Source organism: Phalacrocorax aristotelis, chromosome 4 (assembly GCF_949628215.1).
Source record: "Phalacrocorax aristotelis chromosome 4, bGulAri2.1, whole genome shotgun sequence".
NCBI classification, from domain to species: domain Eukaryota; kingdom Metazoa; phylum Chordata; class Aves; order Suliformes; family Phalacrocoracidae; genus Phalacrocorax; species Phalacrocorax aristotelis.
In genome coordinates this window covers 84,192,999-84,219,637 of record NC_134279.1, presented here as the reverse complement: position 1 = coordinate 84,219,637, position 26,639 = coordinate 84,192,999, and the positions used below count along the sequence as shown (strand labels likewise).

General features: G+C 68.7%; 2 protein-coding genes across 2 annotated transcripts; both read right to left on the bottom strand.

Moving 5' to 3' along the window:
* Positions 1-522: 522 nt before the first annotated feature.
* On the bottom strand, positions 523-2,832 carry LOC142056832 (putative N-acetyltransferase camello). The gene is made up of 2 exons (XM_075092321.1): positions 2,247-2,832; positions 523-1,763 (listed from the first exon to the last, which is right to left on the bottom strand). Exons 1-2 carry the CDS (start codon positions 2,731-2,733, stop codon positions 1,087-1,089), a joined length of 1,164 nt encoding a protein of 387 aa, XP_074948422.1. The 5' UTR covers positions 2,734-2,832; the 3' UTR covers positions 523-1,086.
* On the bottom strand, positions 2,745-11,395 carry CPXM1 (carboxypeptidase X, M14 family member 1). The gene is made up of 14 exons (XM_075092311.1): positions 10,823-11,395; positions 9,784-9,891; positions 9,036-9,145; positions 8,467-8,606; positions 8,306-8,390; positions 6,949-7,099; positions 6,689-6,777; positions 6,432-6,555; positions 5,189-5,385; positions 4,916-5,095; positions 4,406-4,703; positions 4,188-4,327; positions 3,459-3,561; positions 2,745-3,090 (listed from the first exon to the last, which is right to left on the bottom strand). Exons 1-14 carry the CDS (start codon positions 11,331-11,333, stop codon positions 2,828-2,830), a joined length of 2,499 nt encoding a protein of 832 aa, XP_074948412.1. The 5' UTR covers positions 11,334-11,395; the 3' UTR covers positions 2,745-2,827.
* Between the last annotated feature and the right edge of the window lie 15,244 nt (positions 11,396-26,639).

The window sequence follows — 26,639 nt, the reverse complement described above, 5'->3', positions numbered from 1 at the left end:
CCCAGCCCCCTCCACCGTGAGCTCCCCTTTGGTGGGGGGTGGGCTGAGCACCATGGCACCCACCCAGCCCAGCCCCACCGGGGACTTTGCCTGGACCCACTGCAAGCAGTGGCGATGCTCGGTGCTGCCAGGCTCCCTGCCAGGCTCCTGGGGCTTGCTTTATGGCCGTCACCTTTCATCCCTCGAGCAAAGGCCATCGGGGTCTGAGGTGGGCCTCAAGGAACCCCTGGGGGACAGCCCAGTGGTGGAGTGGGTGCCCTCACCCTGGGGGACCAGTCAGCAGCTGCCTGACCACCGGCCCCTGCCCAGGGACACCCACTGGTGCTGGGGGAAACGTGGGAGGGTCATCCCCCTTGGCTTACAGCAATGGCCTGTGGGTCCAGGTCGGTGCCACCCTCCAGTCCTGTGCTGGACCCTTCCCACAGGGATGCCATGGGGGTTCATGTGGTGCCGGGGACCCCCATTGTCCTGCCGGGGGGGGCCACCCTGTCACCCTGTGCCAGCACAGGAAGAACCAGTCAGCCCAGTGCTGCAGATGGCTCTTTATTTGTCCACCTCGTACGGGGGCAGCACCCGACCCGCAGGCACCACGGAGCAGCCGGGGGCACACACACGTGGCCGGGGGTCTCCCTTGGGCAGTCACATGCCCCGCAGGGGACATGGAAGCATTGGAGGCAGGCAGGGGAGTCTCCCCCCAGGAAACCCCTCCCAGCAGGCTGAACCCCCGCAAGGAAGGGCTGGGTGGGGAGCAGTGCAGCACCTCCACCCAGTGGGGTGGAGGGGCTGCCCCAGCCCCGCCTCTGCACCCCACAGACACCCCCCACGATGCACGGCACGAGGGCCCCAGACCCCCGTACCACCCCCCAATACCACCCCCCGTACCACCCCCGTGCTGGCATGCAGCACACTCCCTGAGAAGCAACGCTCGCATGGCTCCGCGGCAAGACACGAGCTGGGGGGACCCAGCGCCCTGCGGCAGCACCGTGACACAGTCAAGAGCAGCAGCCCACGGTGCCCCTCGGCCCGACAGGGGGCTCACACCGTGCCGTGCCGGTGCCGGGGCACGATGCCCACCCTCCCCGGGGCTCAGGGCCCACCGGACAGGTCGTAGCGGTAGGTGGTGATGGTGCAGTTGGCCAAGCGGCCGTAGACGGTGGGCAGGACGTAGCAGCGGTGCTGGCGGAAGCCCAGCCGCTCGTAGAGGGCGCGAGCCTCGTGCTGCAGCATCAGCGTGTTGAGCACCACGGCCCGGCAGCCGCGCTGCCGCGCGAAGGCCAGCGCCGTGCGGCCCAGCGCCGTGGCGATGCCCAAGCTCCGGTAGTCCTTCCGCACCGACATCCTCTTCAAGGCCAGCTCCCCGCCGGCGCCGTCGTCTGCCGGCCGCACGCCCACCATGCCCACCACCCGCTCGTCCGCCTCCGCCACCCAGAAGCGGGCGCCGGCGCTCTCGGCGTAGGAAGCCCCGATGTCCCGCAGGTCGTCGCCGAGGCAGCGGTCGATGTAGGTGCTCCAGGCGCAGCCCAGGAGGTGCCGCGCCAGGGCCAGCAGCAGGGTGAGGGCCAGGACGGGCAGCAGCAGGGAGCGGGCGCTGGCCAGCAGCAGGCAGAAGGTGCAGCCCAGCGCCAGCAGCGCCCAGGGCTGCCGCAGCACGTGCAGGCACAGCGCCGGCGCGTACTCGCTCATGCCGGTGGCAAAGATCTCCCGCACCGCCTCGTAGTCCTCGTCGCGGTACGGCCGGATCCGGTACTCCGCCATGGTGTGCGCTGGGGTGGGAACGGGGCTGGGGCTCAGCCCCGGCAAGTGCCCCCCGCCGCTGGGGCAGGCTCGGGGGTCCCGCGGAGCCCTGTACCCCCATGGTCCCAGCACCCACTGGACCCCCTCTCCATGGCCCCTCCCAGTGCCTCCATGGTCCCAGCATCCCACAGCCCCCCCCCTTCCGTGGACCCCCCCCCCCCATGATCCCATGCCCCCCGCAGGCCCCGAACCCACCCTGTGCCCCCATGCTCCCGGCACCGACGGACCCCCCGTCCCTGGAACCCCCAGTCGTCCCCCCCGTACCCCCATCACCCCCAGACACACCCCACCGTGGTGCCCCCCGATGCCCCTAGTACCCCCTCGATCCTTAACCCTAGACCCCCCAGTGCCCCCAGCACCCCACGGAACCCCCTCCCAGTGGCCCCCCGTGCCCCCACGGTTCCAGCCCCCCCGTGGACCCCCCAACACCCCCCGGCCCCGCCCCCGCTCACCGCGCCCTCCGCCCGCGCCGTCGCCAGCGCCCGCCTGACGCTGACGGGGCTCGCTACCCATTGGCCGCCGCGCCTTCCTGGGACACGCCCCTCCCGCCGGAACGACCCAATAGACGCCCAGAGAAGGGGCGGAGTCACGGAGACGGAGTGACGCCGGCGGCCGTGAGGGTTGGTCAAGTGGGCTTGACCTTGACGGGAGGGGCGTGGGAAGGAGCAGGCTGGGCGCGCGGTCGCCGCCATTGGCCACCGGGGCAGGGGCGGGGCCAAGTGTGGGCGGAGTCTCATAAGGTGAGGGTGGGCGGAGCCCCCCGAGGGGCGGTGCTCGCTGGGGGCTCCCAGCTGGGGCAGGATCGGGCCCGTCCCGCCGCCCAGCGCCCCCCGTCCCCGTCCCCACACAGCGGCGCGGCAGCAGGCGCGGGATCAGCACAGCCAGCTTTACTGGGGGGCGCCCCGCACAGCGGCGACGCAGGGAGCACCCGCTCCGCATCCGGACCCCCGCGGCCCCCGGCCCCGCCGCCGGCGCGGGCTCCAGCCCCCGGACCCCCGCGCCGAGCCCGCGGCCCCGGGGCGGCCCACGCCGGTCAGGGTGCGCGGCGGTGGGCGCGCAGGCGGCGCAGGCGCTGGCTCCGCAGCCGCAGCACAAGGTCGGGGTGCAGGAGGGACCCCCCCGGGAGCCGCCCCCGCAGCCGCTGCCGCTGCGCCCGGGACAGGTGGAAGCTGCACTGGGTGGGCACGTTCTCGTAGGAGACGCGGCACGGCCGCGTGGCCGCCTCGTAGCCCTCGGCCCGCGCCGTCACCTCGTACTCGCCCGGGTTCAGCAGCCGCCAGTAGTCCCCGTCGAAGGCTGCGACAGCGGGGGTCAGGCGCCCCATGGGGCGCTGGTGCTGCCACACACCCGCCACCATCCCAGCCCCGGCCCCATTCCCGTCCAAGTGCCCCTCCCCATCCCATCCCCATGCACATCCCCAATCCTATTCCTGTCCCCGTCCCATCCCCATTCCCATCCCCATCCCATACCCATTCCCCACCTATTATTTCCATCCCCACCCCCAGTCCCTTCCTGCCCCATTCCATCCTCAACTCCATCCCACCCCCATCCCATTGCTGTCCCTGTCCCCATCCCCATTCCTATCTCCACACCCAATCCCATTCCTGTCTCCATCCCACCCCCATTCCCAGACTAACCCCATCCCCATCCCCGTCCCACCATACCCGTCCGGACATCGTGGTTGATGCCATCCACAGAGATGATGGCGTTGGCGATGCCCTGCTCCGTGTCTCTGTCCCGAACCACCCCCTTGATCCCACGGTGCACCTGGGGACCGCAGGCCGGAGTAGGCGTCAGTGGGGCAGGCGCGCAGGTGGCACATGCATGCACACACACGTGCACGCGCACACACACACACACGTGTGCACACCCTCAGCCACACTCAGTGCTCTTTGTGCCCAGACCCCGGTGCAGGCCACGGTGCCACGGCACATGCGGCAGGCAGCACACACCCGCGGCACACGCGTGCCATGGGCGGCACCGGCACACGTGGCACGCACACCCTGCATGCACAAAACCTCGCAGGGAGTGCACATGCCATGTGCACAAGCGTGGGCGCCCTGCAGGCTGCACACATGTGGGGTGCACGCCTGCACTGCGTCGGGCACACACCTGCCCTGAGCATGGGGGCACCCCGCACGCCAGCACGGTGCACACACACACCTCGCATGCTGAGCCCACGCTCCGTGCCCATGGAGGTGCCTGTGGGAGGTGCGGGGGGATGTGGAGCCTTGGGGGGTGGTTTGGGGACCCCCGAGCTGTGTCCTGCTGCCACCCACTCAGCCCCTGCTGAAAGGCCAACCCCTTGGTGCCCACAACCCCCTGTGGGACCCTGCAGTGTCCCCCCAACCCCCCCACGACCCTGGGGCCACCTGGGGGTCCCCATCCCCGACCTGCTCCATGTAGAGCAGCAGGGACTCCCGGTTGTTCTCCCACTCGGCCGGCAGCTCGGAGGCGTGCGGGAACTTGTCGCACGAGAGCTCCACCGTGATCTCGAAGCAGTTGGTGTGCAGGTAGCTGAAGTCATTCATGCCTGTGCAGGACAGCGGGGGGTGTCAGGAAGGTCCCCGGACGCTGTTCCCCACCCCCTCCACCCCAGCCCCCCACTCACTGCCAGGCACCGTGTGCCAGTTGGCCCCATTGATGATGTTGCCGAAGCGGATGAAGTCGTCGTAGTGGCAGAGGCGCCGCTCCTCGCTGGCCATGGCCAGGTTGGAGGTGGCGTAGACGGTGGCCAGCCACCGGAAGACCCCGTCGTCGGCGGTGGGGGTCAGCTCCTGCGCCTTCCAGTAGGTGCGGGTCATGTCGAAGGGGTAGGTGACCACCAGCTCCCCCCCATGCAGGTTGGCGCTCAGCACGAAGGGGTACCGCTGCATCCAGTCGATCACCGCCCGCGTCTCGGGGGCCACCTGGGGGGACCCCGCGTCAGAGGGGGGTGCGGTGGGTACTGGTGGTGAACCCACCGGGCTGGGGGAAAGGCTCCTGTCACCCCCTCCTTAGGCCACACGGCCGAGACCCCACGGGTCTGTCCCCGGCACAGCCCCCCATGGGTGGGCATCACGCAGGTGCGACGGGGCAGGAGGAGGGGTGGGTTTTGGGTTGCCCGCGGGGCCGGGCTCACCGTGGCATTGGCGAAGGTGTAGTACTCGGGGATGGGGATGTAGTGGTTGGGGAACTCGTGGGGCACCAGGTCGTTGTCCTCGGCGTCCCACAGCGCTGTGTTGAGGTCGGCAAAGTTGTGATTGAGGTCGATGCCCTCGTAGGTCCAGCGGCCCGTGGCCCAGCCCGACAGCTCCGAGCCCTGCCAGGGGACGGGGTCACTGGGGACTGGCACTGGGACGGCCCCGCAGCAGGTCGATGCTCAGCACCCTGGGGCCGGGCAGCCCGACCCTACCAGCTTGTAGGCGGTCTCGTAGCCATCAGGGTTCATGGAGGGCAGGAGGTGGATGCGGGTCTCGGTGACCAGCTGCACCACACGGGGGTTGCCCAGCCGAAACTCCCGGCACAGGTACTCCATCAGGTTGAGCAGGAGCTCTCGGCCCAGCACCTCATTGCCATGCATCCCCGCCACGTAGCGAAACTCAGGCTCGCCTGCCGGGCACAGCGCGCGGTGGCAGTAGGGGCTCCAGCTGCCTCGGTCCTCTGTGCCCCATGGCAGCCCCATGTCACCCTGTCCCCATCCCGCACCATCCTGGGCATCCCCAGACACCCTGCACCCATCCCACACCAGCCCGGGCAACCCCGGTCACCCTGTCCCCATCCCGCACCAGCCCGGGCAACCCCGGACACCCTGTCCCCATCCCACACCAGCCCGGGCACCCCCGGTCACCCTGTCCCCATCCTGCACCAGCCCAGGCACCCCCGGTCACCCTGTCCCCATCCTGCACCAGCCTGGGCGACCCCGGTCACCCTGTCCCCATCCCACACCAGCCCAGGCACCCCCGGTCACCCTGCCCCCATCCCACACCAGCCCGGGCAACCCCCAGTCACCCTGTCCCCATCCCACACCAGCCCGGGTGACCCCGGTCACCCTGTCCCCATCCTGCACCAGCCCGGGCACCCCCGGTCACCCTGTCCCCATCCCACACCAGCCCGGGTGACCCCGGTCACCCTGTCCCCATCCCGCACCAGCCCAGGCAACCCCGGTCACCCTGTCCCCATCCCACACCAGCCCGGGCGACCCCGGTCACCCTGTCCCCAGCCCGCACCAGCCCGGGCGACCCCGGTCACCCTGTCCCCATCCCACACCAGCCCAGGCAACCCCGGTCACCCTGTCCCCATCCCACACCAGCCCAGGCAACCCCGGTCACCCTGTCCCCATCCCACACCAGCCCGGGTGACCCCGGTCACCCTGTCCCCATCCCGCACCAGCCCAGGCAACCCCGGTCACCCTGTCCCCATCCCACACCAGCCCGGGCGACCCCGGTCACCCTGTCCCCAGCCCGCACCAGCCCGGGCGACCCCGGTCACCCTGTCCCCATCCCACACCAGCCCAGGCAACCCCGGTCACCCTGTCCCCATCCCACACCAGCCCGGGCGACCCCGGTCACCCTGTCCCCAGCCCGCACCAGCCCGGGCGACCCCGGTCACCCCAGCTGTCACCACCCCTCCCTGCCCCAGAGCTGCAGGACACCTACCCACTTCATGCTGCCCCGGGTTGTCGGAGATCTCCATGACGTACATCTTGAGGCCAAGGTAGCTCTTCCCGATGCTGTAGATGCGGGTGATGTCGGGGCACTCGTCGTTCACCCGCTTCATCAGCTGGGGAGGGCACAGTGCCCTGGGTCAGGTTCTGGGGGCACTCTGGGGGTGCAGAGACCCCCTGCCCCACACTGGGGTGCCCCCAGGGGCACAGAGAGACCCCAGCCCCACGCCGGGGCTGCAAGGAGAGCACCTTTCTCATCTCCTTGTAGTTGTGGTGGCGGAAATCCAGCTTGTCGGTGGGCAGGGGCTGGCTGTGCCAGGAGTAGACATTGTTCGGGTCTGCGAGGAGCCGGGTGGGCAGAGGGGACAAGGGGGGGACACAGTCAGAGATCCTGGGATGTGGGAACAGCCCGGAACCCAACCCTGGGGTCAGCCCCGGCAGAGCGTGCCCATCCCGGGTGCCCGTAGGTGGGGGCGAGGGGCGGTGGGCAGCAGGCAGCGGGCACCCACCTGGCAGCGGGCAGCCCAGGACCTCTGCCCGCAGGCAGATGGTGCCGTTCTGGAACCACGTCTGGGGGTTGATGCGGAGGTAGCGTGCCACCACCGGCGAGGGCAGCAGGTTGAGCACCGGCGTCTCGGGGTCCTTGTTCCCAGGGAAGACCTGGGGGATGGATGGATGCAGCCCCTGCGGGTCCCTGTATGGGGGGGGACCCAGCCAGGGGCTGCGGGGACAGGGGGCTGTACCACAGCTGCCCACCGGCGCCCAAAGGGTTACAGGCACCGCAGCTGCCTCCGGCCCCGGCCTCCCCTGGCCCCCCTCCAGCCCCTAATGAGGAGCAGACACAGAGCTGCAGGGGCGGGGGTGAGCCCGGCACCACCGAGGAACCAGAGCCCCATCGCTGCCACAGGGCTGGGGGGCCCGTGATGCTCTGCTCCCCCAAACCCACCACCCCAGCGCCCAGAGGGGTGGGTCCCCAGCACGGTCCCCAGGAATTAGTGCAGGGACCCCCAAACCTGCCCCTGGCACAGGGACCCCCAAACCCAGCCCCAGCATAGGGACCCCCAAACCTGACCCGGCACAGCCCTGGCACAGGGATCCCCAAACCTGCTCCTGGCACAGCCATGGCACAGGGACCCCCAAACCCAGCCCCAGCACAGGGATCCCCAAACCTGCTCCTGGCACAGGGACCCCCCCAAACCCAGCCCCAACACAGGGATGCCCAAACCCGCCCTTGGCACAGCCCTGGCACAGGGACCCCCAAATCCACTCCTGGCACAGCCCTGGCCCAGGGACCCCCAAATCCTGCCCCGACAGTGCTGGCACAGGGACCTGGAGCACTGGTACCCGGGCTGGCCAGGGGATCAGCATGGTCATCTCTGGCAGCCCCCCATCTCACTCCTCGCTGCACACGTGCGTGCACACCCCGGGGTGCTTGCACGCCCCCTCCATCCTCACACACACGCATGACCCTGGTGTGCAGCAGTCACACGCTTGCACCCGAGCACCAGGCTGCCGTGTTCGCCTTCGGGCGCGGCTGGCCGTGCCACGCAGCGCTGCGCACACCCGTGCATGCCCTTGCCGCGCTCACGCGCGTGCACTGGGCAGCCTGGCAGGCGGCCGGCGCGGGGACAAGAAGCCTTTGTGCCTGGTGCCCGGGGGGAAGTGCTGGGAGGATGCTCACGGGTGGGGAGGCCAAAGGCAACAGAGCTGGCTCCCAGCCCCGCTCCAGCCGGCACCGTTAACCCCCCCCGGCACGGTTAATCCTTTGCGCCCTCGCTCTGCTTGGGGAGCCGGATGGGCTGGGGGTGCCAGGGGGGTCCCTCCTCCCACCACCCCTGCCCAGGGCTGCTCCCCGTGGGCACATACCGCCTCCTCGGTGCCGTTGAGGCACGGCTGCCACGTGCGTGTGTCGTTGCTGACCTGGACTTTGTAGGACGTCACCCAGTCGTACCTGAGCAGGGGAGAGGGTCAGCAGGGTCCCGGCCCCCCGCCCGGGCCCCCAGGGCCGGCCCTGCCCGGTGCCTTACGTCCAGATGGAGTTGAGCCCCTGCGTGATGACGCCGGTGAAGTTGGTGAGCCTGCGGGCATCCACCTCGAGCCACTGCTCCGTGTCCTCGTGCCCCGCGCACCAGCCGCCATCGAAGAAGTCCCCATCGTAAAGCCCTGACTGCAGGGGGGGGGTCAGGGATGGGAGGGGGATGCAGAGCCCTGGCCTGGGCACATCCCCACCACCCGCACACCCCTGGCCCCGATGGTCCTGTGCGGAGCTTTGCCTGCACGGCAGCAGCATGGTACCGGGACAGCACTCTGAGCTGCACGGGGACCAAGTCCTGGGTTTAACAAGAGCCTTCAAGGGGCTGCTGCCGAGCCCCCCACCCCACCATCCAACATGCAGATGAACCCGGTGCTGCCGGCAGGCCTGGCTCCCACCAGCCACGGCGAGGCTGCAGGGGTCCATGCCGCAGACCCCCCGCCACACATGTGCCATGCACCCACCAGACGTACGCTGCACTTGCCACACGCACGCCACGCACACGGGACACGCATGCCACGCGAACACGCCACGCACACGCCATGCACACGCCGTGTGTCCTACCTGGATGTTGAGGCGTCCGCGGTGGGCGCCCAGGCCGTAGCGCTTGTCGCTGGAGGATCGGAGCTGGGAGTCCTGCACCCGCAGGGACTCCAGCCCCAGGGGGGGGCACTCTGGGGGCAGAGCAGAGGGGTCTGGGCTCGCTCAGAGACCCCCACGGACGGCTGCCCCCACGCAGGGGTCCCTCCCCCGGGGCGCAGGGGCAATGCCTGGCAGGACCTGGCGCAGGAATGCAGCCGGGTCCCGCAGCCGCAGCCACGACCGCAGCCAGGGCAAACCCTGCTCTGCGTCATGCAAACCCCGCTCTGCGTCATGCAAACCCCACGCCCCGTCACCCGGACCGGCAGGGAGGACAGCGGGCGGGGGGGAAGCCCTGCCAGCATCCCTCATCCCCACGGCAGGGTGGGTGTGTGTCCGCACACGCGTGTGCGTGAGCACAGCTTGCAGGGAGCGTTTCTGTGCCATCACACGCAGGGTGCGTGCAGAGGGTGGCAGCTGTGCAGGGTGCACACGTGTGACAGCACGGGGACCACGCGTGACAGTGTGCACCTGGCCAGGCCGGTGGCTGGGCTCCCCCCCCCGAGCGCGGGCGAAGGGCTGGGGCTGCTCCCCACGTGTGCGGGTGCACGCACGGAGGCACGCAGGTGAGCACCCGCGCGTGGAGGTATGTGCACAGCGCGGAGGCGTGCGCACACACGCGTGTGCCTGCGCAGCCCCCGCTGCCCCGTCCCCCGGCACCGAGTGTACGTACGAGGCTGCTGCGGGGGGGCCGCGTCCTCAGCTGGAGCCTTTGGCTTCTTCTTCACCACTTTCTTCTTCACGACTTTAACCCGCACCAGCTTCTTCCTGGGCGCTGGGGCTGCAGACGGACAAAGGGACCCCCGGGGTGGTGGAGTCCGGGGCCACCCGGGGCAGGAGCCTGCTGGCCCACGGGGCCCCACGCACCCCATCGCCCCCCCCCACCTCCCCACATGCACACTCCCCCCACAGCCCCCAACACTCACAGGGACACCCTGGGGCACCCCCTCACCCCACACAGGCTGCAGCACAGCCCCACCGCATGCACACGCACACGCATGCACACGCATGTGCACAAACACACAAATGCAAGTCACGCGCACGCAGAAACTGCACGAATGCAGGCACACACACGCAGCACGCGCACTCAGACACGCCAACACACAGATGCACACACAAACCACACACCCCCACAGGGCCAAACACACATACATGCGCACACGCACCCCTGTGCACACACACTTTAAACCACTCCACACACTTGCGCACACACGCTCCTCTGCACACAGCTGCGGACACACGGCCATGCACACGCAGAGTTGTGCACATACATGTTCCTGCACACAGAGCTGTGCACACACACAACACCCCTGCACACGCAGAGCTGTGCACACACATTCCTGCACAAACACATCATTGCTCACACACAGTTGTGCACATCCATGTCCCTGCTCACACACACAGAGCAGTGCACGCACACGTCCCTACACACACACGTGCAGTCATGCACACATCCTCCCTGCACACACACACCACACACGCAGAGACGTGCACACACGTCCCCGGACACACACCCCCCCACACACACACCCAGTTGTGCACATACGTGCCCCTGTACACCCAGAGTTGTGCGCACACATCCCGCGCACACACACGCAGAGCCGTGCACACACACCTCCCTGCATACACACGCGTCCTTGCACACGGGTGTGCCCACACACACTCACAGCTCCGGCACCTCCAGCCCCCTCCCCGCCCCCCGCCGCTCCTACCTTTGGTCCCGGGACCCCCCTCCTTCGGCCGCCCGCGCTCGGAGGGGCCGCGGCTGGAGGGGGCTGCGCTGCCCGGGGCGCCCCCCGTCGCGCCTTTCGGGGGGGCGGCCGTGGTGCCCTTCGGGGGGGTGGCCCCGGTGCCTTTGGGGGGGCTCGCCGTGGTGCCCTTCGGCGGGGTCGCTGCCGTGCTTCTCGGGGGGGCCACCCCGGTGCCTTTAGGGAGGCTCGCCGTCGTGCCTTTGGGGGGTCCCGCCGTGGTGTGGGGGGAGCTCGGTACCGTTGTTCTCGGGAGGGCCGTCCCGGTGCCCGTGGGGGGTCCCGTCGCGGTGCCTCCCGGGGCAGCCCCCGCGGCGCCCCCGAGGGCGCCCATCCCCGTGGCGCCGGGGCGGCCGGGCTCGGGGGGGGCGGCCGCCAGCCCCCGGGGGCGGGGGCGGCTGGCGGGGGGCGCCGCCCGGGCGGGGGGCGGCAGGGGGGCCAGCAGCAGCAGCAGGGCGAGGGGGAGCCCCAGCATGGCCGCGGCGGAGCGGAGCGGAGCGGCTCCCAGCGCTGCCTGCCCGGCCCTGCCTGCCCCCGCCCTCCCCCGCCGCCCCTCCCCGCGGCCCCGGGTGGGCTCCCACCCCGCGGCCCCCCTTCTCCCCAGCTGAGCCCGTCATTGACCCCCAATAGGCAAAGCGCCTCTGCCCGCACCTCTGCCCGCACCTCTACCCGCATCGCTCCGCCGGGCCGGGCTGGGGGGCAGGGCAGTGGTCCCGCCGGGCTTCCCGGGGGTCTGCGGAGGTGCTGGGTAAAACCACCGTGTCCCCATCGTGTCCCCACTGTCCCCAGCACCCTGTGGTGTCCCCACTGTCCCCAGCACCCTGCGGTGTCCCTGCCATCCCGGCATAGCCAGCGTCTGACCCTGCTCCCGGGGCTGAAGGGGAGCAGCCGCTCAGCACCCCGGGGCCGATCCTGCCAGCAGCCCCCCGGCAACACTGTGCAGGGGAGGGGGCTGCTGGGCGCCGGCAGGAGGAGGCCCCGGGGGACGGATCCTGGTCCCGGTCCCACGGGAAACCCGCAGTCCCTTCCTCCATGCGTGCAGCAGTGTGCTGGGGCGCTGGGCTGCAGCTGGGCACGGGGCTGGTGGGTGCCCACCACCCCCTGGCACTGCCAGCCGGCCCCGTCACTGCCCGTGCCTCTGCCAGGGAAAGTGCCCCGGCTCTGCGGGGCTGCTCCCCGAGCGGTGCCTGCGCCTGGGGTTTCGCTGCTGCCCTTGCAGGAATGCCTGAGCTGATGGCACAGCAGTTCTGGGATCAGCTGCTCAGCGTCCCCCTCCCCAGACCTCTCCCGCTGCCCCGAGTCATCCTGGGGTGGTCGCGGCTGCACCCTGTGCTGGGGGGGGTGTGCACTGGGTGCCCCGTGGGCCCTGAGCCATGTTCCCTGAACCCTGGCTGCTCCCGGCCCCAGCTCCCCGCTGCCAGCAGACCCCGAGTGCTTCCCGGCCAAATCCAGCTGTGCTCCCAGCCAGTGCGGCCAGAGGCAGCTGGAGCAGCTCAGCCCTTCCCGACAGCGAGGGCAGGGAGGGCTGCGGGGGGCTCCGCCATCCCCGCCTCGTTGCAGCCATCAGCGCTGCCGGCCGAGCCCGGGGACCCGGCAGGCCCCGGGAGCTGCCCGCATGGAGCCGAGCCTGCCCGGCCTCCGCAGCCAAGCCCCGGCACAGAGCAGGCGCCGAGCAGAGGGATCCAGCCCTGGCCCCTGGCCCTGCCAGGCAGCCGGGACGCCCTGCCTGGTGCTCTGCCCCGGAGGGACCCCTGGTGGGACCGGTGCCCGCAGTGCCCGGTGCCCCAGGGCATCCCCGGTGGGACCGGGCACCGGCTCTGGTGAACCGCTGTGCCAGCTCTGCTCTGCCCCGGGCCACCTCCGCGCCGTGCCTCCCCCGGCAGCTCTGGCTGAAGCCTGCGGTGAGGTCTGAGGTGTGTGCGGTGCCGGGGCCAGCGGCCGAGCAGTGCTGGGCTCGCCTCCTTGCGCTCCCCGGAGAGCCCAGATTGTGCAGGCACGGGAAAGGAGCAAAGCACCACAGAGACGGAGGCACGGGCAGGGGCCACCAGACCAGTGGGGTGCCCAGGGTGGGAGGTGGGGGTCCAGGTCAGGAAGCCCAGGGGCTGCTGTCCCCCAGGGCCAGGGAAGGTCTCTGGGTCCTGCCTCTTCCCCAGCCCAGAGCAGGATCCTCCAAAAAGCCATGATGCTGCTCCTGGCACTGCCACCAGCCTCCATGAGCTCATTTTCCACCCCAAAAGGACTTTCCCAGCCTGACTTTTACTTCTTTTATTGGGATTTTCTACAGCCTCCAGCTGCAGGGCTGGGCCAAGTGGGTGGGAGGGAGCAGGCTGGGCTTGGGCCACTGGCACCCTTCGGTGGCAGCTCTGTGTTCACCCGGCTGTGCATGGCTAGAGCAGGTAGGGGAGCAGAGCTGGCAGCTCGGGGTGCTGATCCCATCTCCATCCCTGTCCCTGTCACTGTCCCCTCCGTCAGGTACCCGCGGGGCTGTCCCAGAGCCCACTGCAGCCCATGGCACTTGCAGCCAGGCCAGGATCCCCAGATCACTGCACCCAGGAGCTGCGGAGGCAGCGCAGGACTCGGGGCTGTGCAGGAGGCTGTGTGGCCACCGGCCGCAGCACGGCTGCATGTTCCTCCCGGGTGGGAGCAGCCTTCCCGGGATGGGCCAGCGCCAGTGGGGCTGTGCTTGGCTGGGACAGGGTCTTCCAACACCCAGGGATGCTCCTGTGGGACGGGGTCCTCCATCCCAGCAGTGCATGGGGATGTTCCTTCCCCATCACTTGCCGAGATCAGGGGGACGTCTGGGACCTGGCTGGCGCTGGCGTGGGGCCCAGACATCTGGCGCGCAGGATGATGCTTTGTTTTGTACCCGTCCCTGGGGGCTGGATGGTGGGAAGGGTTTTGCTATGAGCTGAGCCATCTCCCGCATCCTGCCGAGGGCTCTGGCACGGGCCCAGGAGGGGAGGCTGCCCTCGCTGGCGTGACTCACCCCCCACGTGATTGGGACTTTCTAGGTTTGCTGAAGACCTGGCACCTCTCCGCACCCTCCCGGTTGGGGTGCTGGGCGCAGCGCCCAGCTCCGGGGCAGGAGAGGCCAGCTCAGCTGGCCCTGCTCCCAGCTCCCCAGGGCCAAGGCACACAGCTCAGCAGGCTCCAGCGCTCCGATTCAGCCCCGCTCAGCACTTCCAGGGCTGTTATGAATTTCCCCATGCAGCTTGGCTCAGAGTCAAACCGGCTGCGTCCGCACCGCTGGCGGCTGCCAGCTCCCACTGCGGGAGATGCCTTAAAGGTGCCGTAGCCTGTCCCGGCAGGGATGCTGCCAAATGGCAGCTGCGGCCGCCCCGGCACCCCGCAGCTGGAGAGGGGACTGCAGCAGGGCCAAACCCACCAACTCATCACTGGAGCTATGGCAGCACCAGTGCTGGTGCTCCTGGGAAAGTCTGATGCTCTCCATAGGTGTGGAGAAGCCCCGCCAGGACTCACAGTTGCCGGGGTGTCCCAAAAAGGGGGTTCTCCCTCAGGGTGGAACGGTGGAGCCCTGTGTTCCCGTGCTGGGTCCTGCAGCGCCCTGCCCTCGGGAATGCCGGTGCCCTGCACCGGTGCCGGTGTCGCCGCCTGCCTGGCTTGCTGCCCTGAGCTATCCTGGCACGGGAACCACAGGCTGCAGCTGAGGTCGGGGCTGCCAGCCAAGGGAAACGCTTTGGCTGGCCGCGGGGCTCGTACCCAAACCGCCCGGCAGTGCCACATCAACTTGGTGGTGGCTAAGTGCTCCGGCGCCGTGCTGCATGAAGGGTTCCAGGGCTGGGCAAAGTGTCCCCGGGCCAACCTGGCCCTGTCTCTCCTCACCCCTGTCCTGTGAGGACCCCCACCCCACAGTGGGGGGACATGGGCTCTGCAGGTGGGGGGTGTGGGACAGAGCCCTCCTGCACTCCCTGCGCTGGTGGGGATGGAGACGGTGGCTGTGGGGGATGGGGGGGGGTCACTGTCATCTGTGGAGGGGTGAGGGGCTCTGAGGTGCTTTGCAAGGTCTTCCCCAGCTGCTTGGGGCTGTCTCCTGCCACTGCTGCCCTGCACTGAGTGCCAGAGACTTCTGCCCACAGGTGCTCTGCAGAACCTCGGCACGGGGGTGAGAGGGGCCAGCAGCCACCCTGGGTCCTGCCATGGCCCCCCAGTGCCAGGGAGGTCAGGGTCCAGGGCTGGCCCCTCCCTGGGGATGGCGTCAACCCAGAAACCCTGGTTGTGACATTGCCCCCCTGCTGCCCCAGCCAGGACATTGCTGTGCCAGGGTGGGGGGACGCTGCCGACCCCAGGATCACCCCTGGGACCCCAGTGGGAGCAGAATTGCGTGTGAACTGCAAACAGAACTGTGAGCAGGGGCTGGAGGTGCCTGGGGAGGGGATCTCAGGAGCTGGACACCCTCTGGAAGCATCCCTGGAGGGCTTCGCAGCTGCAGCATGGGTGATGTTCCACTCATGGCATCTCTGCAGGACAATGATGCTCCCAGGCTGCACAGGGGGGATGGAGCTGTGCGGCAAGAACCAGTGGCTCCCGGAGGCAGTGGCCTGCATCGTCCTGGCCTGCTGCCTCTGCCAGGCAAACATTTTCTTCTACCTCATCTCCTTCTATGACAGGGTGACCTGCCTAGTGGGTGAGGGAAAGGCTGTGGATGTGTCTGCCTGGGCTTTAGCAAAGCCTTTGACACTGTCTCCTGCAGCCCCCCCCCGAGAAGCCAGTGGCTCCTGGCTTGGACGGGTGGACTCTTCGCTGGACAGAAAACCAGCTGGGTGGCCGAGCCCAGAGAGTGAACAGAGCTGAATCCAGTCAGCAACTGGTCACAAGGGGTGTTCCCCAGGGCTCAGTTTTGGGGCCATTTCTGTTTAATAACAACAATCTGGACGAGGGGATCGAGGGCACCCTCAGGGAGTTGCAGGTGACACCAAGCTGGGCGGGAGTGTCGATCTGCTCGAGGGCAGGGAGGCTCTGCAGAGGGACCGGGACAGGCTGGATCCATGGGCCGAGGCCAGCTGTGTGAGGTTTAACAAGGCCAAGGGCCGGGTCCTGCCCTTGGGTCACACCAACCCCAGGCAACGCCCCAGGCCTGGGGCAGAGGGGCTGGGAAGTGCCCGGCGGAGAAGGCCCTGGGGGTGCTGGCTGACAGCCGGCTGGGCATGAGCCAGCAGTGCCCGGGTGGCCAAGGAGGCCACCAGCCCCCGGGCTTGTGTCAGCACTGGGGTGGCCAGCAGGAGCCGGGCAGGGATGGGGCCCCTGTGCTCGGCCCTGGGGAGGCCCCACCTCGAATGCTGGGCTCAGGTTTGGGCCCCTCGGGACAAGAAGGGCCTTGAGGGGCTGGAGCGCGTCCAGAGAAGGGCAGCGGGGCTGGGGCAGGGTCTGGAGCACAAGTGTGCTGGGGGGCGGCTGAGGGGGCTGGGGGGGTTCAGCCTGGAGAAGAGGGGGCTGAGGGGAGCCCTTCTCTCTCTCTGCAGCTGCCTGAGAGGGGCTGGAGTGAGGGGGGGGCTGGTCTCTGCTCCCAAGTCACCAGCGACAGGACGAGAGGGAACGGCCTCAAGCTGCGTCAGGGGAGGTTTAGGTTGGAGATGAGGGAAAATGTCTTCCCTTCCAGAGCGGTCAGGCCCTGGCACAGGCTGCCCAGAGAGGTGGGGGAGTCACCGTGCCTGGGGGTATTTAAAAGACGTGTAGACGTGGCACTTCAGGGCATGGTTTAGGAGACATGGTAGCTTTGGGCTGATGGTTGGAATTGATGATCCTAGAGGTCTTTTCCAACCTTAATGATTCTATGATTCTGCGATTCTACCTGCTCCTGCCCCTCATCTTCCTCTTTGAAGAGCCCATTAGAGGATGAGGATGGCCCTGGATCTTGCTTGTGCTGCTCAATAAGGAGCCCTGCCCTCGCCAGCACAGGTGGGCACAGGTGCAAGGGCAGATGTGGACACTTGGTCCTGGCAACAACTCCATGCCCAACCCTACTCCTTCCTGCAGCCCTTCCTGCTCCCCTGCCCGCGGTGCCATCCCCTCGCCCTGCAGCCTGGCACCGATGGCAGGAGGCAGGTCCACGCCCTGCCCAAAAGAGGCACCCTGTCTGGAGGTGAAAGAGAGGAGCTGGTACCTCTGTGGGGGCCGTGCTGACCCACAGCATCCCAGACTGGCGGGGGCTGGAAGGGCCCTCTGGAGCTCACCCCGTCCCACCCCCTGCTTGAGCAGGCACCCCCAGAGCAGGGGCACAGGGCCGCGTCCAGGCGGGGGGTGAATGTCTCCAGGGAAGGGACCCCACAGCCTCTCTGGGCAGCCTGTGCCCCTGCTCTGGCACCCGCACAGCAAAGGGGTTTGTCCTCATGTTCAGGTGGAACCTCCCGTGTTCCAGCTTGTGCCCGTGGCCCCTTGGCCTGGCGTTGGGCACCGCTGAAAAGAGCCTGGCCCCATCCCCCTGACACCTGCCCTTCAGATATTTATAGGCACTGATGAGATCCCCCCTCAGCCTTCTCTTCTCCAGGCTGAACAAGCCCAGGTCTCTCAGCCTTTCTTCACAAGGGAGATGCTCCAGCCCCTGATCCCCTTGGCAGCTCTGGCGCTGGCCTTGCTCCAGCAGCTCCCTGCCCTTCTTGAACTGGGGGGCCCAGACCTGGACGCAGCACCCCAGATGTGGCCTCACTGGGGCAGAGCAGAGGGGGAGGAGAACCTCCCTCGCCCTGCTGGCCACACTCCTTTCCATGCCCCACAGGGCACCGCTGGCCCCCTTGGCCCCAAGGGCCCGGTGCTGGCTCATGCTCAGCCGGCGTTGGTGTGGGACATGCAGATGATGATGCTGAGCTGAGCCCGGCGCTGGGTGCCTGCGGAGCCAGTGTCCCTGAGAGCCCCGGGCACCACTGCCTCTGCGCCGCCGCACCACCGCGGCCATGGCTCCCTCAGTAAAGCTGGAATGACTGCATGAGAGGTGTGCGTGTCCGTGGTGTCCCCATGCGCCTCCTGCATGTCCCCTGGTGTGGTGTCCCATGGTGGGCATCCATTTCTGCTGGGAGGGTGTGTCCCATGGGTGGGTGCGTGGGTCTGCTGGGGCTCTGTGTGCCATGGGCGCACATGTTGAGGAGCACCCGACGTCTCCAGGATGGAGATGGTGCAGCCAGCCTGCTTCTGTGCTCAGTCTGCCCCCCATCTCCACATCCCAGCCCTCCTCCATGACCCCAACCCATCTCCACATCCCAGCCCATCTCCATGACCCCAACCCACCTCCATGTCCCCAACCCATCTCCATGTCCCCAATCTATCTCCACGTCCTCCAACCCATCTCCACATCCCAGCCCATCTCCCCAGTCCCAGCCCATCTCCACTTTTCCCAGGCACCGGTGCCCTCCCCATGGGAGCAGTGGATGGTCCTGTGGCATCCCCAGGGATTTCAGGCCATGAAGGCACCCAAGGGTGGCCCTGAGCAGGCGGGCACGTGCCACCTGCCAGTGATGCCCCAACCACTCAGGACAAGGAGCCTGGCCCTTCCCGTGGTCCTGGGGGAGCCGCCGGCCGCAGTGCCCCAGACAGGAGGGGCTGCACCTTTTGTTCACGTTCTTTGCTCACTTTTAAGAGAGGCCTTTGGAGGAGTTGGGTGGGATTCAGGAGCTCCCTGCTGCAGGTCCCCAGCAGGGCACTGGCACTTTCTGCATATCCCAGGACACCAGCGTGGTTGCCATGTCCCAGGACACCGGCGCTGTCCCCCCATCCCTCACCAGGTCACAGCTGGCAGCAGCGGGTGCTGGCAGACCCCTGGGATGGGCTGACTGCCTTCCTCGCTTCACTCTTCCCACCCATCCTCCTCTTCCTCGGTTTCATGCACCCACTGATGCCACTGCCTGGCCGGGCCCTCATGCTTGGCTCAGTGCTTGAGACCCCCACATTGATACAGACCCTGCACCCACCCTGCATTTGCTGCCTCCTTGGGCCTCCGGTGAGGGGAGGCTGAGCTGGGGAGGGGGTCCCGGGGGGGATGTGCCCTTTCTGCCCTCCAGCCTGGGAGGTCCCTGCAGAGGCTGCCAGAGCCCTCCACCGTGTCGAGCCCACTGTGCCACGGGGGTCAGCCCCCCCCCGTAAGCACTGTTGGCCCACCCTGTACCCCCCGGTGAGCCCTGGTCCCTCAGCGAGGGCAGAGCTGCTGGGCAGCACCGGTGACCGCGGCTGCAGGGCCAGCGCTGGCATCAGTTGGGCTCTCTACTCCAGGACAGACCGATGCCTGTGGGAAGGCCATGACAGAGGCCGTGTAACCCCGGGGAGGGGTCCAGGGGGCTCCTCATTCCCTAAAGCAGAGCAGCTCGTGGACAGAGCTGTACCCCATTCTGCCCGTCTTCCCTCTGCTGTGCCCCTGTCCCTCCCTCCCCCAGCGCACACCCCTCTGCAGCACCCAGACTGGATCTGCTGCTGGAGGTCACAGGGGCGAGATGCAATAAACCCCACCCTCAGGTGCTCCCTGCGCCTCTCTGCACCACCCTGATGCTGCGAGATGAGGCCGTGCCCGGGAGGGTGCACGATGGGTGCTTCCCAGCCTTGCTACGCTGTGCTGCCCTCCCTGTGCAGAGTATGCACCCTGTGCACCCCAGACACCCTGTGCAGCTCATGCAGCCTGTGCTCCCCGTGCACCCCCTGCACCCCAACGCACCCTGTGCAGCTCATGCAGCCTGTGCTTCCCGTGCACCCCCTGCACCCCAACGCACCCTGTGCAGCTCATGCAGCCTGTGCTCCCCGTGCACCCCCTGCACCCCGTGCACCCCCTGCAGCTCATGCAGCCTGTGCTCCCCGTGCACCCCCTGCACCCCAACGCACCCTGTGCAGCTCATGCAGCCTGTGCTTCCCGTGCACCCCCTGCACCCCAACGCACCCGGTGCAGCTCATGCAGCCTGTGCTCCCTGTGCACCCCCTGCACCCCGTGCACCCCCTGCAGCTCATGCACCCCGTGCTCCCCGTGCACCCCCTGCAGCTCATGCAGCCTGTGCTCCCTGTGCACCCCCTGCACCCCAACGCACCCTGTGCAGCTCATGCAGCCTGTGCTCCCCGTGCACCCCCTGCACCCCAACGCACCTGGTGCAGCTCATGCAGCCTGTGCTCCCCGTGCACCCTGTGCACCCCCTGCACCCCAACGCACCCTGTGCAGCTCATGCAGCATGTGCTCCCGTGCACCCCCTGCACCCCAACGCACCCGGTGCAGCTCATGCAGCCTGTGCTCCCCGTGCACGCCCTGCACCCTGTGCACCCCCTGCACCCCAACGCACCCGGTGCAGCTCATGCAGCCTGTGCTCCCCGTGCACCCCCTGCACCCCGTGCACCCCCTGCACCCCAACGCACCCGGTGCAGCTCATGCAGCCTGTGCTCCCCGTGCACGCCCTGCACCCTGTGCACCCCCTGCACCCCAACGCACCCGGTGCAGCTCATGCAGCCTGTGCTCCCCGTGCACCCTGTGCACCCCCTGCACCCCAACACACCCGGTGCAGCTCATGCAGCCTGTGCTCCCCGTGCACCCCCTGCACCCCGTGCACCCCCTGCACCCCAACGCACCCGGTGCAGCTCATGCAGCCTGTGCTCCCCGTGCACCCCCTGCACCCCAACGCACCCTGTGCAGCTCATGCAGCCTGTGCACCCTGTGCAGCCCTTGCACCCCTTATGGCTCATGCAGCCCATTCTCCAGGGCCCAGGGGCTCCAGGGGGTCACCTTGCAGTGCAGCCCCCTCCCCACTTCGTTGCCATTAGGTTCCCAGCAAAACAATGCTGCAGCCTGACAGCCCTCGCTAATTGGAGTAAATTAATTTACCCCGGGTGCAGCTTTTTAGCGCGTGGCTCGTTTCCCCGCGCGGGAGGTGAGCGGGCCGCGCCCCAACCGCTCTGCCAGCCGGCGCCGGCGGGGGGCTGCGAGCTGCGGGGTATCACCCGCCTCCCCCTTGGGTTGTCCGTCCTCCGAAGAGACGTGGGGGGGCTCCGGGGATGGGCTGCGCGGGAGGGGGTCGCAGGGACAGGGCACCCTGAGGGTGGGGGTGCTGGTGGACCTGGCCACGCTGGACTGGTGGGAGCCTGGAGGCTGCTGGCAATGCGAGGCTCGCACGCCGCTGGGGTGCGCGGGGGGCACCGAGGGCTGCGAGGGGCTCACGTCACCCCAGAGCCGCGAAGGGGCCCGAGTGTCCCGGCCAGGCCTGTCCCAGGCGCCCGGCGCTGCTCCGGGGGAGGAGGAGCGACCCCCGGGCACCGTCCCCTGCGCGGGCTCCTCCGGCCTCTCTGGGCACCTCTGCCCCAGGACAGGAGGGAGATGGGGGTCCACACCCGTGCTGCCCCCTCCCCGAACCTTGCCCTGTTCTGCAAGGGCTCGGGGTGGTGCCCGGGCGCCGTGCGAGAGCCGGGGGTGGTGCAGGGGCCGTGCAAGGGCTCGGGGTGGTGCAGGGGCCGTGCAAGGGCTCGGGGTGGTGCAGGGGGCCGTGCGGGGGCCGGGGGTGGTGCAGGGGGCCGTGCGAGGGCCGGGGGTGGTGCAGGGGGCCGTGCGAGGGCCGGGGGTGGTGCAGGGGGCCGTGCGAGGGCCGGGGGTGGTGCAGGGGGCCGTGCGGGGGCCGGGGGTGGTGCAGGGGCCGTGCAAGGGCTCGGGGTGGTGCAGGGGCCGTGCGAGGGCCGGGGGTGGTGCAGGGGGCCGTGCGAGGGCCGGGGGTGGTGCAGGGGGCCGTGCGAGGGCCGGGGGTGGTGCAGGGGGCCGTGCGAGGGCCGGGGGTGGTGCAGGGGGCCGTGCGGGGGCCGGGGGTGGTGCAGGGGGCCGTGCGAGGGCCGGGGTGAGGCTGGTGCACCGGCTGCCTCCTGCAGCACCCATACTTGCCCCAGTCCGCCCTCGGCACCAGGCGGCCGCCCCGGGCATCGGCCGCTCGCTGGCCAACAGGCCCCACTGCCGGCCACGTTGCTCCCAGCATGGGCTTGATTAGAAAAGTTTAACGTTACAAGTGAGTTAATAAAAGTCTTTCCTTGCCCGGCTGCAGCAAATGGTGATAAATGGTTTCCATATGGTCCCCATAAAGGCAGCGAGTGCCACATGCCTCTCCCCTCTGCCCCAGCCGTAAGCAAATAAATTAAAGCAATTACTGCTGCAGCTCGTCTGGCTGTTAATGAGCCGCAAGGAGAGGCTGAGAGCTCCTGACGCGTCCCGAAAGCTGGAAATGTCAGCATCGCTCTTAAATACGGCGCTGCGAAGGCTGCCAGGTGCTGGAGCCCTCCAGGGCCACGGGCCGGCGGCTGGAAGGGGAGCGGGGTGCTCCGGGGCGGGAGAGCCACGGTGCCGGGGGTGCTCCCAGGCTGTGCCGGCCGTGTTCCCCTGCCAGCGTTGCCCCCAGCCCGGGGAGACCCCGGACCCCTCGGGCCCTCTGTGAGAGCCGGCCGAACCCCTCGGCTTCAGGGACTCAAAGCCACGTGTGCTGGGGTGCAGGGCAGGGGTGCAGGCAGTGATGCATGTTGGGGTGCAGGGCAGGGGTGCAAGGGCAGGGATGCAGGTTGGGGTGCAGGGCAGGGATGCAGGCAGCGATGCATGTTGGGGTGCAGGGCAGGGGTGCAGTTTGGGGTGAAGGGCAGGGATGCAGGCAGAGATGCAGGTTGGGGTGAAGGGCAGGGATGCAGGCAGCGATGCATGTTGGGGTGCAGGGCAGGGGTGCAGTTTGGGGTGAAGGGCAGGGATGCAGGCAGAGATGCAGGTTGGGGTGAAGGGCAGGGATGCAGGGCAGGGGTGCAGGCAGGAATGCATGTTGGGGTGCAGGCACCATCCGCGGGCCGCTACAGCCCTCTTGTGGTCTGGTGCAGCCAGGGCCCGGCTGGGGAGGGGACGTGTCCCCCTGGGGTTTTCAGCTACAGCTCGTCCTCGCAGCGGCGTGTCCCGCTGCAGCCGGGGGGCGTCGGCGGGCACCGGGCACCACCGGGCTCCCCAAGCCCAGCCGCTACCAGCGGGGTGCGTGTGCGGGGCACGGGGGCATGCACGCGCACATGGCAATGGGGTGCTCCCCATGCACGGCTGAGCACCCTGTCTCAGCTGCCGGCACTCCTGGGGCTGAGGGTGTCTGCAGAGCCTGAGCAGAAGCCAGAGGTTGGGGTGATGGCCGGGCACTGGGGGGGCTTGCTGTGAGCGTGTTGCTTGTGCAAGTAGGAATCGCGTGTGGGGCTTGGCTACGAACACAGCACTCGCACAAGCAGGATGTGTGCAGGGCGCTGGTGGGAGCGTGGTGCTTGTGCAAGCAGGATGTGTATGCAAGGCACCGATGTGGGTGCATGACTCGTGCAAGCAGGATGTGTGTGCACGGTCATGTTGCAAGCACATTGCTCGTGCAGTGGGGTGTGTGTGCAGGGCACGGGTGCAAGCACAGCACTTGCGTGAGTGGGATGTGCGCGTGGGGCACTGATCTGAGCACGTTGCTCAGGCTTGTGGGGCGCAAATGCAGGGACACCGTTGCGAGCTCGTGCAAGCAGGGCGAGTGTGCAGGGCGCTGTTGCAAACAGGCTGTGTGCACGTGCAAAGCACCAGTGCAAGCATGTGAGCAGGGCATGTGTGCAGAGCACGATTGTGGGGTGTGCACACAGGGCACTGCTGTGAGTGAGCAAACGTGCCAGGCATCGTTGCAGCATGCAAAGTGTGCAGGGCGCCGTTGCAGCGTGAGAGTGTACAAGCACCATTGTGATCAGCAGCACACTGCTGCAGTGTGTGTGGAAGGGCATGGTTGCAGCGTATGAGTGTGCAAGGTGCCGTTGTGAGAGCATCCGATGCGCCGCTGCAGCATGTGAGCATGCAGGGCACCGTAGCCAGCGCAGGGTGCGGCTGCAGCATGCAAGTGTGAGTTGTGAGTGTGCGGGGCCCTGTTGCAGTGTGCAAAAATGCAGGGCACCATTGCAGTGTGTGAGCGTGCAGGGCCCCATTGCAGCATTCAGAGCACCATTGCAAGCGTGCAGGGCCCCGCCGCAGCGTGGAGCACCCAGGCCCACAGCCTGCAGGTGTCCCTGTTTCCTGCAAGACGCGGAGTAAAGCAGGCGGCGGTAGCAGCCAGGGCACAGCGGGGTCCCTGCCCGGACCCCCAGCTCCGGCCCCCTCCCAGAGGGGGACCCAACACCCCCAGTCCCACAGCCTGGGTGAAATCCAGCAAAGCCCCTGGTGCCACAAGGTCCCGAGGATTTGGGGACTGGCCTGTGTGGTCCTGAGGGGTGCAGACCCCCATAGCAGTGAGGTGCCCCTGCCCTGCTCAGCCGAGCCCCTCGCTGGCAGCAGCAGTGGGTCCTGGGGGGGTGTCGGGAGGGATCCCCAGTGCCCCGCAGTGCGGGGCCGTGGGGGGCACGTCCCCCCCGCTCCAGCTCTCGCCCTGCGCCGCAGCTCCCTCGAGTGCAGCCTGAAGAGCCATCGAGCGCTCGCTCGCCATGAAGTGCCAGTTCCGGCACCAGCTGCACCGCGGCGCGGGGCCAGGCGCCCGCAGCCCCCGCTCCCTCTGGGGACAGCCGCGGCCCCCCGCCGGTCACGGCCACCCCGGGGGGGGGTGCTTTGGCTGCAGGGCAGAGACCCCCACGCGGGCAGGGGGGCTCCGGGGCAGACCCCCAGCACTTGGCAGCATGCCGCGGCTGCCAGACCCACGCTGGCCTCGGGGTCAGACCACGTCCCGTGGGAATGCAGCACATCCCAAGGGGGGGGTCACAGGGACGAGGTGGCCCCAAACACACGCCGGTTGCCCGGAGTGTGCCGCGCTCGGTGCCGCCGCCTTCCCGCGCCCATCGGCCGCAGGAGGGTCCTGGCAGGCAGCGGCTGCCCACCGCAGGCAGGGGCTGCCGGTTTGCCTTCGGCACTGGGCCCAGTGCCGGCTGTGCCGTGGCTGCCGCCCGCCGAACGCTCCCGCTCGCCCCGGGCTGCGCTGGCGCCCGCCGCTGTTGTACGCGCAGGCAGCCTCATTAACCTTTCTTGATTAAGGCAATTATTTCCAGCGCATTATCCTCTAATCTAAACATCGTGGCTGCGCTGCTCCGGGGGGAGGGGGCTGGGGGCGGGAGCCGGCACCCGCAGTTGGAGGGGCCACATGCCGCGGGGGACACTGGCAGGGCAGGGGGGGATGTCCCCGGGGTCCCCAGGTGGGGTCCCCTCCCTGCCCTGCCTTGTCCCAGACCCACGGGCAGACACCTCCATGCAAAGGGGTGGGATGAAAGTGGGGGGCCAGGGAGGGTCCTTGGGGTAACCACAGCTCGTGGGATCCCCTGCTCCAGCCGATCCCTGATGGGGGCAGCCCCCTGCATCCCCTGGGGGCTGGAGGAGACCCCCATGTGGGGCTGGGGGCTCCAGAGGAACTGTGGCGCTCACCCTCCTGGTTGTGCGGCTGGGTCCTGCTCCTCGCGTGAGATGCCCCATCCCTGCAGGAGGGACCCCCTGGCCAAGGGAACCGGGGGGAGCCGGGTGGGCTGCCAGTGCACCCCAGGAGCTGCTGCCTGCAACAGGGGCGATAATTATTTATGGATGTTAAGGCAGATGCTCTCAGCATCGGTGGGGTGGGAGGGGGCCGTTGGCACGCTGTCCCCAAGCGTCCCAGCTCCTCCAGCTGGCACTGGGAGCCAAAGCCCAGAGCCTGGGGACGCGGGGTGACCCCTGGATCCCTGCCTGGCCCTGGGGCTGCCACGAGGGGTCACCTCTCCCTGGCGTCACTGCTGGTGGGAGACCCTCGGCTGCACCCGCTGGCCGTGATGGGTGCTCACATGTGCATGGGTGGTCTGCTCCTTATGGGGGGACCCCGGCCAGGAGGGAGGGGACCCCGGGGCTGGGGAGGGGCTGCGGAGGGAGCTGGGTGTGGTGGGGCTTCCTTAGTGGCTCGGGGTGTCAAGGGGGACCCCTGGGAACAGGGTTTGGCCCGGGCTGGGGAGTGGGGTCCAGAGCCAAGGAGACACCAGCGGTGACAGAGCAGGGACCTTCCCAGGTGCCAGGGCTGGGTGGGTGTGCGTGACCCCACTGCGTGCCACGTGCGTGTCCCTGCCACGTGCATGTCCCCGCCACCTACACATCCCACCATGTGCGAGTCCCCGCCGTGTGCACGGCCACGTTTGGGTGTGGGACCCCCAAGGCAGCTCCGTGCCCCCCTCGCTCGTGCCTGGGGCGCGCTGCCAGGCTCAGCCATCGCGGCAGAGCCCTGCCATCGCTCGCCGAATGCCGCTGCGTTGGCAGGGCCGGAGCAGCCGTGCCGGCCGGGGACTGCACGGCTCGGGGGTGATGCTCCTTCCTCCAAGGCTCTGCAGGTGGCAGGGGATGGGATTCTGGGGTCCCTTCCCTGCCACCCCATGCCAAATCTGAGCAGGGGCAGAGCCCCCTGCCCACCCCACTCTGCCCAGGCCCCTGTTTCGGGTGCCCCTGTCCCATGAGAGCCCCGTCCCACCCTGGTGGGCACAGACTGATGCCCCCTCCCCTTGGACAGCATCTTTGTGGGGGGGGTCCCCACCTGTGGGCTTCAGAGCAGGCTGAGGGGGCATTGGGATCTGGCAGGACCCACAACCTCAGCTGAGCTATGCTGGCTGGTGGGGTTCGGGCCCCCCCTTTGTTCAGCCCTGTGGCAGCAGCGGTGGGTGTCTGTTCGCTGCCCTGGCATGCAATGAGCTGCAAGGCCTCAGCTGCCTTCGCGGAGGTCCCTGCATGGGTGCTGCCCACCCAGGTAGGGCTGGGCGGTAGCGGGGGCAGCCACAGGGGCCCTCCCACTCCTGCCCAGTTGGGGTGCTGGGGCAATGGCTTTGGGGGTGCCTGAGGGGCCATGGGCTGGGGGGGGCTGTGACC

Excerpts from the sequence above, each read along its gene's own strand:
- LOC142056832 (XM_075092321.1), bottom strand. The coding sequence starts at position 2,733 with ATGCGGAGCGGGTGCTCCCTGCGTCGCCGCTGTGCGGGGCGCCCCCCA. Across the intron at positions 1,764-2,246 it reads CGGCGCGGGCGGAGGGCGCG|CGCACACCATGGCGGAGTAC; the intron begins GTGAGCGGGGGC and ends TTCCCACCCCAG.
- CPXM1 (XM_075092311.1), bottom strand. The coding sequence starts at position 11,333 with ATGCTGGGGCTCCCCCTCGCCCTGCTGCTGCTGCTGGCCCCCCTGCCG. Across the intron at positions 4,704-4,915 it reads ACACCTTCGCCAATGCCACG|GTGGCCCCCGAGACGCGGGC; the intron begins GTGAGCCCGGCC and ends GGGTCCCCCCAG. Across the intron at positions 4,328-4,405 it reads CTGGCACACGGTGCCTGGCA|GCATGAATGACTTCAGCTAC; the intron begins GTGAGTGGGGGG and ends TGTCCTGCACAG.